Source organism: Grus americana, chromosome 10, assembly GCF_028858705.1.
Source record: "Grus americana isolate bGruAme1 chromosome 10, bGruAme1.mat, whole genome shotgun sequence".
Lineage (NCBI taxonomy): Eukaryota > Metazoa > Chordata > Aves > Gruiformes > Gruidae > Grus > Grus americana.
In genome coordinates this window covers 9,341,443-9,354,706 of record NC_072861.1, presented here as the reverse complement: position 1 = coordinate 9,354,706, position 13,264 = coordinate 9,341,443, and the positions used below count along the sequence as shown (strand labels likewise).

At 39.3% G+C, this 13,264-nt stretch overlaps 1 protein-coding gene and 1 long non-coding RNA gene across 15 annotated transcripts in view; one reads left to right on the top strand and one right to left on the bottom strand.

The window, feature by feature from the left end:
• The window catches only part of ZNF280D (zinc finger protein 280D), a 50,080-nt gene extending 39,548 nt beyond the window's left edge, over nucleotides 1-10,532 (bottom strand). For 11 of the 14 annotated variants that reach the window (XR_008578560.1, XR_008578559.1, XR_008578562.1 and 8 more), the window contains exons 1-4: nucleotides 10,292-10,532; nucleotides 6,350-6,495; nucleotides 2,484-2,549; nucleotides 2,009-2,376 (exon numbers count right to left, since the gene is read on the bottom strand). Coding sequence is in view for 10 of the 14 variants with exons in the window: in XM_054836314.1 (XP_054692289.1) it covers nucleotides 2,009-2,376; nucleotides 2,484-2,549; nucleotides 6,350-6,488 (573 nt within the window). In the remaining 4 variants the exon portion in view is untranslated. Of the gene's footprint in view, nucleotides 1-2,008; nucleotides 2,377-2,462; nucleotides 2,550-6,349; nucleotides 6,496-10,291 lie in introns of those variants that run through there. The other 3 variants (XM_054836316.1, XM_054836320.1, XM_054836321.1) reach the window with 2 other exon arrangements.
• A 150-nt stretch (nucleotides 10,533-10,682) lies between these two features.
• LOC129210530 (uncharacterized) overlaps nucleotides 10,683-13,264 on the top strand; it is a 38,043-nt gene continuing 35,461 nt past the window's right edge. The window contains exon 1 of the long non-coding RNA XR_008578563.1: nucleotides 10,683-10,819. This is a non-coding gene — a long non-coding RNA (uncharacterized LOC129210530). The remainder of the gene's footprint in view (nucleotides 10,820-13,264) is intronic.

Below are 13,264 nucleotides of genomic sequence, written 5' to 3'. Positions count from 1 at the left end.
AATATGTATGCAATGGATATCCCAGAAAAGGATGCATTACTTTCTAAAGCATATCAGTCTAACTGGGAATAGACAGAACTGACTAATACATGGTTAGAGATCCTTTTCCATGCTGCATACCTTAAAAGTTGTATTTCAGACTGCAACTTTTTCAAATAGGTGTTACTCTACTCTGCCAGGAAACAAAAACAACCTGCAGATTTCGGCAAAGTAAGACTATAAAATTTAACTAAAGTCTCATCTGTGACGTTGCTGTTCAAAGTAAACTCAATGAATGAGAAATCAATATCTTGATGAGTTACGTCCAGTTTACATGTACCATTTGGAGAAGTTCAGCTTTCGTAGGTCTATTTAAGGCTTTCTTATAAAAACAATGTAGAGGCCACTACCAGTTTTATCTATTAGAACAAAACCATGACCATGTATGTGTGAAGGAAGTAAAGGAGGGGGGCTTGCTTTTGCAGTAAAGATTCTGCAAGACGTTCTAGCACTCCTTTGATTGATTTAATAAAGCATACTATGTCATAAGTAAACATTTATACAGATAAAAATCACAGACTTGAAATACGTGTATACATCATGTCAAATAGCAGACCTTTCTGTATTAGTCTGTCCTGCTTTATAAAGAGATTTAAGAGGACTCCAGAGGTAACCTAGATATCCTATTGATATCCAGACTTTTGATTGTATCATTTTTAGGCCTTCTTAGACACAGTGACAGACTGATTTAGCTAACCCACTTCACTAGACATATATACAATTTCTCTCTGCAAACTCTCAATCAACTGCTGAAGACTCAAAATTGGAAGAGTTCTTCACTAATTAATCTGCCAGATATTCAGCTACTCAGCTGACAGGCAATGATTACATTGCATTGTTTTTCTTAAAATACAACCCTCATCGGCAATGATTTAGCCACAAGTCTTTAAGAATGCCACCTAATTCTCATGTTTTAAGGGCCTTATTAACTATGTTCATTCAGACTGATTCCCCTGTTCAGCAAGTGCAGAATACACTAGGCTGCATGATTTTTATTTATACCAAAAGACTGGCAGCTGGAACAACCACAGGTGTGTATATTTGCATTGATGGTGAAGCTGGTGCCTACTGACAGGCTTCATTTTAACCTGAGAGTAGCAGCTAATATTATAGGCACACCGTCTAAACAGTATCAGCTTAAATTATTTCCAATAAAGGTATCACATCATAGTTTTCCTCATACCAATATGAAATTTTAATCTTCATTCTTTCTCTGTCACAAATGTCCCATGGCTAAGGCAACAAATCCAGCATCTAACTTGACTCCCTAAAGTTATCATTCTGAGGTTCTGTGGCAATCTGGGAAGATCTATTATACATGATCTACGTGCATAATTCCCTCAGGCTTTGCAAACAACACAAGTATGCTGCTGAATTATCTACTGACCCTGCAACTTTTGGTTGCTTAAGCCCTCCTTACCATACTACTGTTTCACTACAACTGCCACATGAACCGAAAAGCAAAAACACCTAAGGAGCTATCACTACAGCATTCTCTTAAGCAGCAAAAATCCCAAGAAAGGCACTATAAAAATCAGGTGGGAAAACCACAAAATGAAACACCAAATGCAAGCTATTTAAAAGTGAAATTAATTTATCGATACAGAGGATCCATCTCTGAGCAGAGAAATCTGCAAAATTTAGAGAATGAGAATTTCCATCACTTCTCCACACAAAACTAAAATAACCTAAACAGTACTGGTCTCTCTTATGCCTAAGATTTTAATTTAATGTAATTGCATTGTTACTAAAGCTATCACCTTTGAGTCTCGCAGATCAGTATTTTCAAATATGTATTTTAATTCACCAGTGCAAGGTTATGGTCCCAGAATCTTTATGTTTATATAATGCTAGTCTATAATCTAGTCCAGGTCTTCAAATTACTCGATTGAGTCAGTATGTTCCTTGTCGATTTATTCAAAAGTAATCGCAGCCAAGTAGTTCACAGTTTAAGGGAATAAAAATTTACCTGATTGAGTATTACAGGCTGTGCTGTCACGGTAGTCACCGGCCTGGAGACAGGTTGAGCCACTACAGGAACCGTGGTATTTCTTGATACTGGCTGTGTTGTCACTGGAATGGTTACAGGTCTGTTAACAGGCTGTGATATTCCAGAACTTGACCCAGGCATCTGCTGTGTTGATAAACATCCAGCAACTGGTCTCTGCAGTGTTTGTGAAGTTCCTGAAACATTCACTGGTACAGACAATGGCTGAACTGCTACAGAGCTAGTTGTAGGTCTGGATACAGACTGAAAGACTGATGAAACAGGCATGGCACTGGGGCTGGAGGCAGGTGTCACATAATGGCTGTCAGGCTTGAATGTAGTAACTGTACCTGTTGCAAAGGATTCCAAAGTTATCTTTATATAATTTTGCAGTCAGATGTCTCATAAGTGTTGTGGATTTTTTGTTTTTAATTACCATATTAGGACAATAAAGTACCTCTACTGGGTGCACCATTCTGTATCCCCCTTCGTGATGAGCTGAGGTTGACTCTGTTCAATATATCTGTCAAAAGTTACATTTATCTTAATTGCAGTTAAATTAATAGCTTAAATGCTTTTCAAAATAAAAGTAGCATTCATATCCACTAATTAAGCCAATTAATATTCTAAATTATAAGTAAAATCCCATTTCTAAAATAAATACCTGGCAAAACAAAGTGTCATTTGTACAAATTAAGATATATTCTTCTACTCTCCTTCTCTTAGGTTAAGGTAGTTCGCCTAGGAATCTTAGTTTTTATTTTCTTGGGAGATAGATTAACACACAAAAAGAGTGCAAAAAAAAAAAAGAACATTTCATAAATATTTAGTTTTGCTGATTATAAAGCATTTATTCACTTCTGTTGCTCATCTACATAATAAGTTCCCCAAGTACCAGAACTGCTCTACACTAAAAGAAGCATTTTCTCTAAACCAGTAACTACACAATTTGCTTCTGCATTACAGGAAAATACAGCACTTACAAACTTGCTTTTAGACTTCATGATCTCCATTTTCCAATGTGAAAGAAAAATGAACAGACCAGAAATCAAAGGAGTTGTGTTGGAATTTCATTACAAGAGAAGTGATTTTCTTACATATTGTACATGGCAGTCTATGACCAGAGTTCTAGCTCATGAGAAACAAATGGAATTTCTTACATTTGATACTTACTCCCTAACTAATACCACCAATACTCCCCAACTTTTTATGTCTTAGTCTGGGGTTTCTCATCATTCCAGGATGTTACAAATATATATTCATCAAATCAAAATATGTTTCTACTGCTGGATTCCCAATTTCATTAGTGTTCCTGTCAAGTTTCTTGCTGACATGTGAAAACATGCAGATGAAATTAGATTGATCCTCCCATATCTAACCAACAAGATTTAGAGTACCTTCTCAAACCAGGGCCAAATTACATCAGGATATCAAACGACAGATCTCAGCGTATCTACACATTGTGTTTAACAACTTTAAGACTGTTTCCACTAACAATGGCTCATTAGTATACATTACTCAGGTTGATAAATAAATCTAATAGTAGTAGAGCTCAGAAGATCACAGCTTTCAACCAGTCACCTGTATTTAGATCATACTAAAAAAGCAGCTGCAACCAGATCCAAACAGGTTTGCATTTTTTAAGATATGATGAAACTTCATCCTGTAAAAGTAATACTATTTTTACTTCAACACAATGCTAACTACAAGCAAGGATTAATTTAATTCAGGATTTAGCTACAAACATACATTTTGTGTTTGTTAATAAATCTATACCTCACATTTGAATTCCAGAGTGAAATGAAACTGAAGCCTTCATTTCCCTACTAAAAAAAAAGCTATCCTAATTTACGTCTCACAAAGCATATTCAGTTTCAGACAGTCTGATGCGCACACAATTCACATCCTAAAACACAAAGGTAGATTTTACTGTTTTTAAAAAGAACATTTCAGGAAGCCAGTGATTTGAAATTATAAACTAGATTTATATGACTCAACTGATTCATCACAGACTTGATGTGCCCTTTCCTCATCAAAGCATTATTGGTCTTGTTTACGTAAAACAACACCAAAGTATAAGAAAGTTAATATGAAGAACAACATTTTAAAATAGCAACAAAATACAGGTTTGTATCATTATGAAAAAGGAAGCAAGAAAAATAAGCAGTAACTGTAGGAAAAATTAGTTGCAGGAAACAGTAAAGGGAACTAAGTGTCAAACTAATCCTCCAGTACATCAGAAGAGGCACTTTATTGTACAAGACACTGTGCCAGCAAGTCAAAGTTGGGTGTTTAACTACTTCCTTCAAGTTTTCCACACCAGTCTGTATAAAAAACTGATAATGGCACTGTCAGGAAAAGGTTAAAAAAACCTGCTATGCATTGCAGAAAATATACCTTTCAGAAAAATTAAGAACTTCATGCGAGTCTCCATTTGTTATCTAACTCCTCATCTGGTCAGACAGGAATTTTCTCAGGTAAAAACAACAGTGATAAGCAAAGTTGAGTTCACTGTGTCTTGTCTATCACCAATAACAAACTGAAGCCTGACTACTGCCAGGTAGTACTACTTACAAGCCAGAGAAGAACTGAGGTCATTCTTCCATAGCTGTTTTTGATAGTGAAGTAGAAGATTACAGAGACAAAAGTTGGGGAAAGGGAAGGAGAAGAGATAAAGTAAAAAAAAGTTATACCATAGGTGATTTTACTTGTGTCAGGACCGAGTATGGACAGCACTAGAATAAGATGCATACATTGTAAGTCTCTATCTTTTACCAAAGTTCTTGAAGTTGCTAAATCGTATCAAAATTATATTTTTCATCTGAACTATTTCTATCCTTTATGACTAAAAAAAAATCTGGAGACTACAACAACTGCAATGAAACTTGGCATGTTTGTTGTTCTAACATATGCCTAGTGCCTTAAGGGTTGTTCTATGCCATGACTTACTGCCAATGACCAACAGCAATCCAGAGGTCTCTGGACCTTCCAGAAAACAGTAAGGGTAATTTTCAGTCCTCCTAGAAGTTCGTAACTGCAAAAAACTTCTTAGAGTAATAGTAAAATATTCTTCAAATTTTCAAGAGGATCTAGAATATTTTTAAAATATTCAAAAATATTAACCCTTAAGAACTATCTTCAGGTGAGAACTTTGACATCTTCAGTATTTAATATTTAAAACACAATTTTCCACTTTTTAAAGTTAGTATAAGAAGCATTAGAATTACTATCCCAGTGAGTAACAAAGTTAAGTAGAGTTCAAATACAAGATGAAAGTATTGTGAACTAAAACGACTACACAGCTAATGATAGCTCCAAAGTCCATGCAGCAGAGTGTGACAGAGAAGCAGTTTAACATTTTATCTGGAGATTCTTCACTGCAAAAGATATACCTTCAGAAAATGACTATGGCAATCTCGGACACAAGTGTAGCAGAAACTGAAAGCAGTAAACTGCACCAGACAGTCTTGTGTATTCAATAGCTAGAGAAACTTTAGGTCAAACCTCTTAGCAATTGACTACAAGATGGCTGCATACCAAAATTAAAGTTTAATTACTAGAATTAATTTAAGTAACAAAAATAATGTTCTCCTTTACTTACCTGCCAAAGCCCAAGCACAGGATAAACATGGAATCCTGACACATCTGCTGTCATCATAACCACCTAACCTCACTCCCTGCACTGCCTGCATTAGGAGAAAACTACAGAACTTGATGAAAAAAAACCCATAACTGTTTTACAGGGGATGAATGAATTTATTAATAAAAATGTCTTACTTAGGAGAAAGGCTTCCACTATTTTCACATTAATCACTTTTCTTGATTGTGCTTTTATTACAGACACTTAGGACAGTTACCTTGGTTTTGTCAGAATGTCCACTCATTCAGACTGTCCACCAGCACATGAAACGTGGGGTGGAGAAAAAAGAGGCACTGTAACATGAAGACTTAAATTCATGCACATTACTAGGCAGACACTTCTAAGTATCTAACTAAATATCAGCTATATTAAGAGCAATTACATGCATGGTTTCAGCATTGTATATATTGGATTTTTAATCATATTGTTAATGCTAAAACCTTCAAACATCCTTGTTTTGACTTCAGAGATTTAAGGTTAGAGGTAGACAGAGATGTGCATAACCTGGGGTTTAGGACAGAATTTCTCAAGAATTCAAATTTTCAGTATGACAGCAAACTACAGAAGAGCTTTAAGATGTAGAATTTCTTAAGTCTTACTGTTAAAAATTCTGTATTTTCAAAGTAAGTCTGAAGTTTACACCTTGAAGCATCTGTTGTAAACTATGGAAAATGTTATCTTACATGTGCTAGCTGGCTTTGAGCTTGAGATTTCCCCAACAAAGATTGGCTCATCATCATCATCATCCTCTTCCACTTCTTTCACTCTCTTTTGCCATGGTTCTAGCTCCTCTTCTTCACATTCCATAAATAATTCTGCCATCTTGAGACTAGACAAAAAAACCAAAACACACATACCAAAATATTCAGTACTTTCATGAAACAAATGTTTCACTATTCAGAACAGATTGCTGCACTTGATAATTCCCATAGAACACTCTTCCTTTCCCCCCACCATGTATTATATAGGTTGAACCGGATCTGATATAAAAGATCTTCAAAGATCGACACCACATCACTTCTCTGATAATCTGAATTCTCACCTTTGCTATTAAAGATGAAAAAAGTCCAAAGATATCCTCCACAAAATTTACACTATTTTTGAATAATCCACCAGTAACTATCAGAGGAAGCCTCTGACACCATAGTGAAAGATACCTGGCACAGGACTGTTTTTTTAAAAGATAAGTGATTCACAAGAAATGTGAAGACTCTACCATGAAGCACGTAATATACCCAGCACAAATGAGTTACTGAAACATTAGTTAGAGCTTTATTCTCTTTGCATCTGAAAAAACTCAACCCAAACCAAACAAAACTCCAATCAAAACCACAACCTCGCAAATTTTTTAAGACTTTGCCAGGGCTTCCAATATAGTCACATTTTCATTAAAACCCAACAGAACCAAAACAAAATTCCCCAAAACCCACACAACAAAACACCAAACAAACCACCCACAAAAAAAAGCTCAAACAAAAACACACACAGCAACAAAACCCCAAAACCATATCCACAATGCATTGCTTAGAGTTTTTATTATCAATTATGACTTCATAAAAATTTTGCATAGATCTCATTAGACTGAGTCCCTCGTGCTTCGAGACCTGCCCTTGTAGTAAAGAAAAAAAAGTCACGTTGGAAAACGGTGATGACAACATGTAGCTTTTGGAATCAACCAAATTAACATCAGCACCTCTAATCACAATTGGTTTTATTTGGTTTTTAAATAAACGGTGATGGCAAATGAAGTTTTCCTCTCTCTTTTCACAGCCTCTAACATAATCTTTAAAGTATTTCTGGAAAAGAGAAACTTTTATATTTCTTTACAAATCAGATTATTGATAAAGTGTGTAACAAGACCGGTAATTTCATAAAACCACAACGCTATCTCAGCAATAACCAGGATCAGGATCCCAATACGATAGTGTTTGTTTTGTCTAAGACACAGAGCTTCACAAAATTCAATGTCTCCATTTTTCGGTAAATCAAAGGGAAAACAATACAGTTTTGCATTGAGGAACCCAATAGTAACTCCAGCCAACACAGTAATTCCTTGAAATTAATGAGCAGTTAAGCACATGAAATTCAATTGGACTGCTTTGACAAAAAGTGAAGAATATCCAAGCAACAGTTCCTTTCATGAAGGCCTCAGACTATTGCTAGTCTTATTACCAGGCCATTCCCAACAAAACCCACTACTTCTCATTCTTGAGCTGATCCAACACTTACCTGACAAGGAAAGCTAGTTAAGGAAGCTTGACTTCCCACTGTTATGCAGTGATAGTTCTCTGACAGTTTAACTCCCTAAAGCTAATAGCCAGGGCATCAGACCAGCACTAAAGTATACAATTATGTCATTAAAGACTATCAAACCTTACACTCAAGGTCACAGAATCAAGATTACATTCATAATCATAAACTGGTATTTCTTAAACCGAATGATTTATCTTGTAAAATGAAGAGTGTTGATTCACATTTTTCTGTAGTTTCCCATGATTTTCTCCTTTCCAAAAATATTTCAAGAGCAACGTATATATTAAATATTAGATCGACTTTCTTTTTTGAAAGTATATTTATGCAAAACTAAGAATACCCCTCATTATCTATCAACAGTGTTTGAAATGGAAGTCTTCAGCACAGACACAGTAAGAAACTGTCTAATATCTAATAAGAGAAGACAATTTCAGGATAGAGGTAATGAGTTGCTCAATTTGGTGATGGGCTGTAGAAATAATTAGTCTGTGATAGCTTACCACAGAGGAGCAGACAGAACCATGTCTCTACTTTCATTAAAGTGCATGAAAATATTTCCCAGTGGAGGTACAGACATGAGTATAAGAAAGGTAAACCTATTGACAATAGTGTTTATTTTCTTCTTTTTTTTTTTAAAATGTATAAACATATCTACACATTCATATACACATCTCCTTAAAGGTAGTCCATGGATCTGAGATGTCTAGAACTCCAATGAAATGCTATATGTATCAAGGAAAGCATTTAAGCCATTGTTCTAGGCTAAAAAGCGTCACAGATAGTCAGCAACCTGCAAAGACACAAGTCCATAGAACACTATTACAGTTACTAGACAAGCAATGAACTAAAAACCTGATACAGTACAGGAAAAAAATTGAAATTATTGCACAAAAGAGCAATAAGCTCCTGATTAAATAAGTGTTTTAAAACCACTGGTTTGGACATTCTAATTATCATGGCAATTATGTTTAAAGATACCTAACTTTATTAAAAGCCAGTTGTATTTATAACCTGTTTTTCCACTGTTAGGATTTAAAAGCAGTCACATAGAAACAAGAAAAATTATACAAACATTAGTAATGCAACGAGAGTGTAACAGCTGTAGTGAAAACAGCAGAAAGTGACCTACAAAAGTGCACCTTTAGATTTAGAGTTACTGAAGAGCCATTTTATTACTTTAGATGCAATTCACCTATTCCACTCTTAAGGTCAAGCATGCTTTCCAATACTCAATATTGGCTTAAAATAACTGAAACAAAATCACTAGTGTGAAGATGGTAGTGAGCTTAAAGAGTGAGAACATCTACATTAACCAGAAAGTTCTCAGACTAGCCTTCTTTGTCATCTTTCCATAACAGTATTATCAGTGAATTATTTACACATTATTTTTTCCTCCAGTTTAATAGCTGCACTTCAAACGAACAGGGAAGTTATATTATTTACAACACAGACCCTACGGTGAGCACCCACACTGTACTTTTCAGATGACTTCCCATACAGACACATAACTTTGCATTACATTAGTTGTAGAAGAGTGTGCCATCCACAGCTTCATCAGGACTGTTAGCAACTGTATTTTCATTGAGTGCTGCATTTGTTTCAGCAACAAAGAAACGATGACCAAGCTGAAACTGAACCTGAAAGTTTAAAAAGCCAAAGTATAAACCAACATCCCTCGAAACTAAACTAAACTAAACCAGCCAACACTACCCTCTCTACCATGAGAGAGGATAAGCTCCGCCTAGGAAAGGGCAATATTGTTCTTACAAACCAGTCAGAAGTTCACACCCTCGAGCTGCGATGGGTGCGAGGGCGGGAGGAAGCCAAGTCCCCGAGGGCAGCCGAGCAGCTGCCGCTCCGCCCGCAGCGCCCCTGGCGCCGTCGTCTCTGGCACAGCCCGGCCGCCTGCGTCCCGCCTCCCCTGCGCCGGGTGACCGCAAGGACTCGACTGATGCTGCAGGTTCGGGTTTGGACGAGGCCCGCATACCACAGAAGCGGAGGGAGGGGAGGAGGCCCGGCGGCAAGCCCGGCATCCGCTGCCAACTGCCAGGGGCCCTGGCCGCGGCCAGCCCCTGGACGGCGGAGGTAGAACAGAGCGAGCCCTGCCCGAGACGCCCCTGCGGGCAGACCCCCACTCCGGTTCTCAGCAGGACACTGTGGGCGGCCCCGAGGAAGCCCTCACAGCTCGGGGGGTCTCCGCTCCACAGACGCGAGAGGGGTGCAAGGCCGCGCTGCGACCTAAGATGGCGTCGGTCTCGCAGGCGACAATCCCCCCGCGGCCCGCCCGCCGCCGAGCGGCGGCTCACTGCGCCCGGGGAAGCGGCAGGCCGCCCCGGCAGGGAGGGCCGAGGGGAAGGAGCGGGCTGGCTTACCGTGCTGCGCGTCCGGAGAGGCCGCGGCAGGCCGCCTCACTCCCTTCCTGCTGGGCTGGCGGGGGGATGGGAGGCAGCCGCGCTGGCGGAGGAGCCTCACATCGCCGAACCGCGGCGCCCCACCTCAGCCGCCGCCGGAGAAGGAAGGAAGGAGGGAGGGAGGGAGGGAGGGAGAGAGGGAGGGAGGCGGGGGTGGCCGCGCGGCGCCCAGCGCGCTGCCTGACGGGTAGAGCGCGGGTCAGCCCCACAGCGGCGCCTGCTTTCCGTCAGCCGCGGGGCGGGGCCGGGCCGGGACGCGCGGGGGCGGTGCCACGCGCCATGTGCCGGGCCTCACACCCCGCGGCCGGCCACGGCCTGTCGCGGGCCTCCGGCCTCTCCAGCTGCAGCCGTCGTCCGCGCTCGCCAGCCGTCCGGCACGGCACCGCCTTGGCGAGGGCTGACAGGGCCAGCCGCCACGCGGGCAGATGCACGGCGGGCCCCGCGGGCTGGGAGAGGATCCGCGAACGGCATTCACCTCAGCGGTGCCCCGTAAGTAGGGAGCGCAGTTGTCAGGGGCGGCAGGCGCGGCCCTTGGTAGGCCGTGACAGGCGGTCAGGCCTTTCCCGTGCGGTACAGTCGATCACAAGCACCGGTAACTCCACAGAGCCGTAGGGCCAAACAAAAAGCTAGGGAAAGCTCTACCCCGAGTTATCATTAAATACAAGCAGCTTAAAATATAACAGAGTATGTTGCTGGAATCACTGGAGTATAAGATACTAAACTGTATGCTGTTCAGACTGGAGGTTCATTGTGCACCTGTGTTTTCATTGTGGTTTTTCATAGCCATTTACCTAGTGGGTTAAATAATAGAATCAAATACATGATCAACTGTTACAAACCTTTACTGAATAAAACATTCCCATTGCTTCGGGTGAGTGGGACATCGCAGAACTGTGGGACGAGGCCTTAACTAGGCAGTGAAGCCATGATTGCTAGAGAACAGTCCTGGAGCATAGTACCACAAAGAACCACGTTTTCACTCACTTCAGAATTTGCATATGAAAATCTCTGAATCAAAAGGTGACTAAGGAATTCATTTTTTCCCATACCTTTTTGACTATAGTGCTCTCTCAGCCTAGCCAACAGCTGTCTAAGAATGCTTCCAAGTTTAGATTTTCTTTTTTTCTCCCAATTTTGCTGCCCATTCTACCCTAATTAAATAATAATAGTAAAGTGTAGTTCTTCCTTTAGTAAAATATGAAAATATTTGTGGTGAATTTTGAACATAAATAATGGGAAAGTACTTAACCAGATATAATCTGTATCTCTCAACTTTTACAACCCATACTTATCACAACTTATTGCTAGGAACATCTGCCATAGCTTCCTTCACATATACTCAATTTATTTAGTGTAAATTCTCTCTCAAATACAAGTATTTTTCAGAAGAATAAGTGAAATGTCCTTCTCCTTGTGAACTTAAGCTCTAAAGATTTGACTACTGTGTTTAGCTTGGAAAATATTCTGTGCATTTTTGTTATTATCTTTAGCCTTGAGATGCTTCCAGAGTACTTTGGAACTTCAGAGAAGTGAAGGAAAAAAGCAAACAACATTAATAATTAAATAATTGCTGCTTAGTGATTATGCCATTAAATCATTTGGTTATTACAGTTTAATAATTAAAAAAAAAATTAAACTATGCCATCCTACCAAAGTAGAGGGGAAAAAAGAAAGAGAGAAAGAAATATTGTTGATATTTGGCAGAAAATGGAGGAAAAGAATAGGAACTAGACAGAGAAATTTATTTTACACAGAGTGACTGGGAAGAGGGAGGTATAGTCCAGTTATTTGAAACATGTATTTTCAACTACTCATTTACCTATTAAGAAGTCATCGCGGGTGTTTATGTTCTTTCTAAAGCAAGATAAATATAAAGAGAAGATTAAGATATACTTTAAAAGAGAAATTTAGCAGAGAGTGATTACACAGAGACAGTTGCTAGCATGGATGTAGGCAACTAGGCACATTGATACTGTCAGCTCTGGCAGCTGTTAGACCTGCCAGTCCAATCAAAAAACAAAGTCTGTTAGCTGTTTGTATTTTGCTCCTCCACTGCCATTCTTTTTCTTTCCTCACAGCAAAAAAAATTGCAGTGAGAGATTCATAGATTCATTTTAAGTGTTGATTCTCTATCTTGTTACTGTGATCTACCCCTTCTGCTCTGCAGGTCTTTTACTTCTGTTTCTCGGTTGTAAATTGCCCACTGAACTATCATTTGTTCTGTCCCAGGGGTCTGTTCCCCCACATCACCCTGTGTCAACCACTGATGAATTAGCAGACAACAATCTCATTTTGACAAGACGTACAGAAGTTTGTTAAGAAATAGCAGAATCTGGTAGCTGCATTGCTCACAACACCAGGGGCGGGGCGTGTAACTTATTTCCTGTCTTGACTCCTCTGACTTTATGCTGGCAGAGGGATGACTGCAATAAGTGAGAAATTATGAATACAACTATCAACTGTATTCTGCATATCAATCAGCAGTTGCTCGTATTGTTCTTATTTTGCTTATCACATTTAGGCATTTTGAGGCACAAGTATAAGTCAGCTAATCAGAAGGATTTTGGAGTTGAGGTAGGCAAATGGGGGGCAAACTGGAAATCAAAGCATGTCCTTTCAAGTAGTAATTAATAACTAGAGACAAGTTGCAAGTCAGCAGTTGCTCTTGTATCAGCTCAAATGTTAACAAAAACAAAATCCTCATATTGGTTCATAGAGACTAGAAAAGAATTAGGCAAGCAAATGTCTATCTGTCATTGATTTCTGTAACCAAAAGGCCCAGTATAGTAATTCTCAAGATGGTCATCCGTTTTTTTCTTATGGAAAAAAAGCTTGGGGTTGGGAAGAAAAATCCTCATACTCTTTATATCAATTAGCAGGTCTTTAAACAATGCATCCATGTCTGCAAAAGCTGGATGATTACTTTTCACCCTA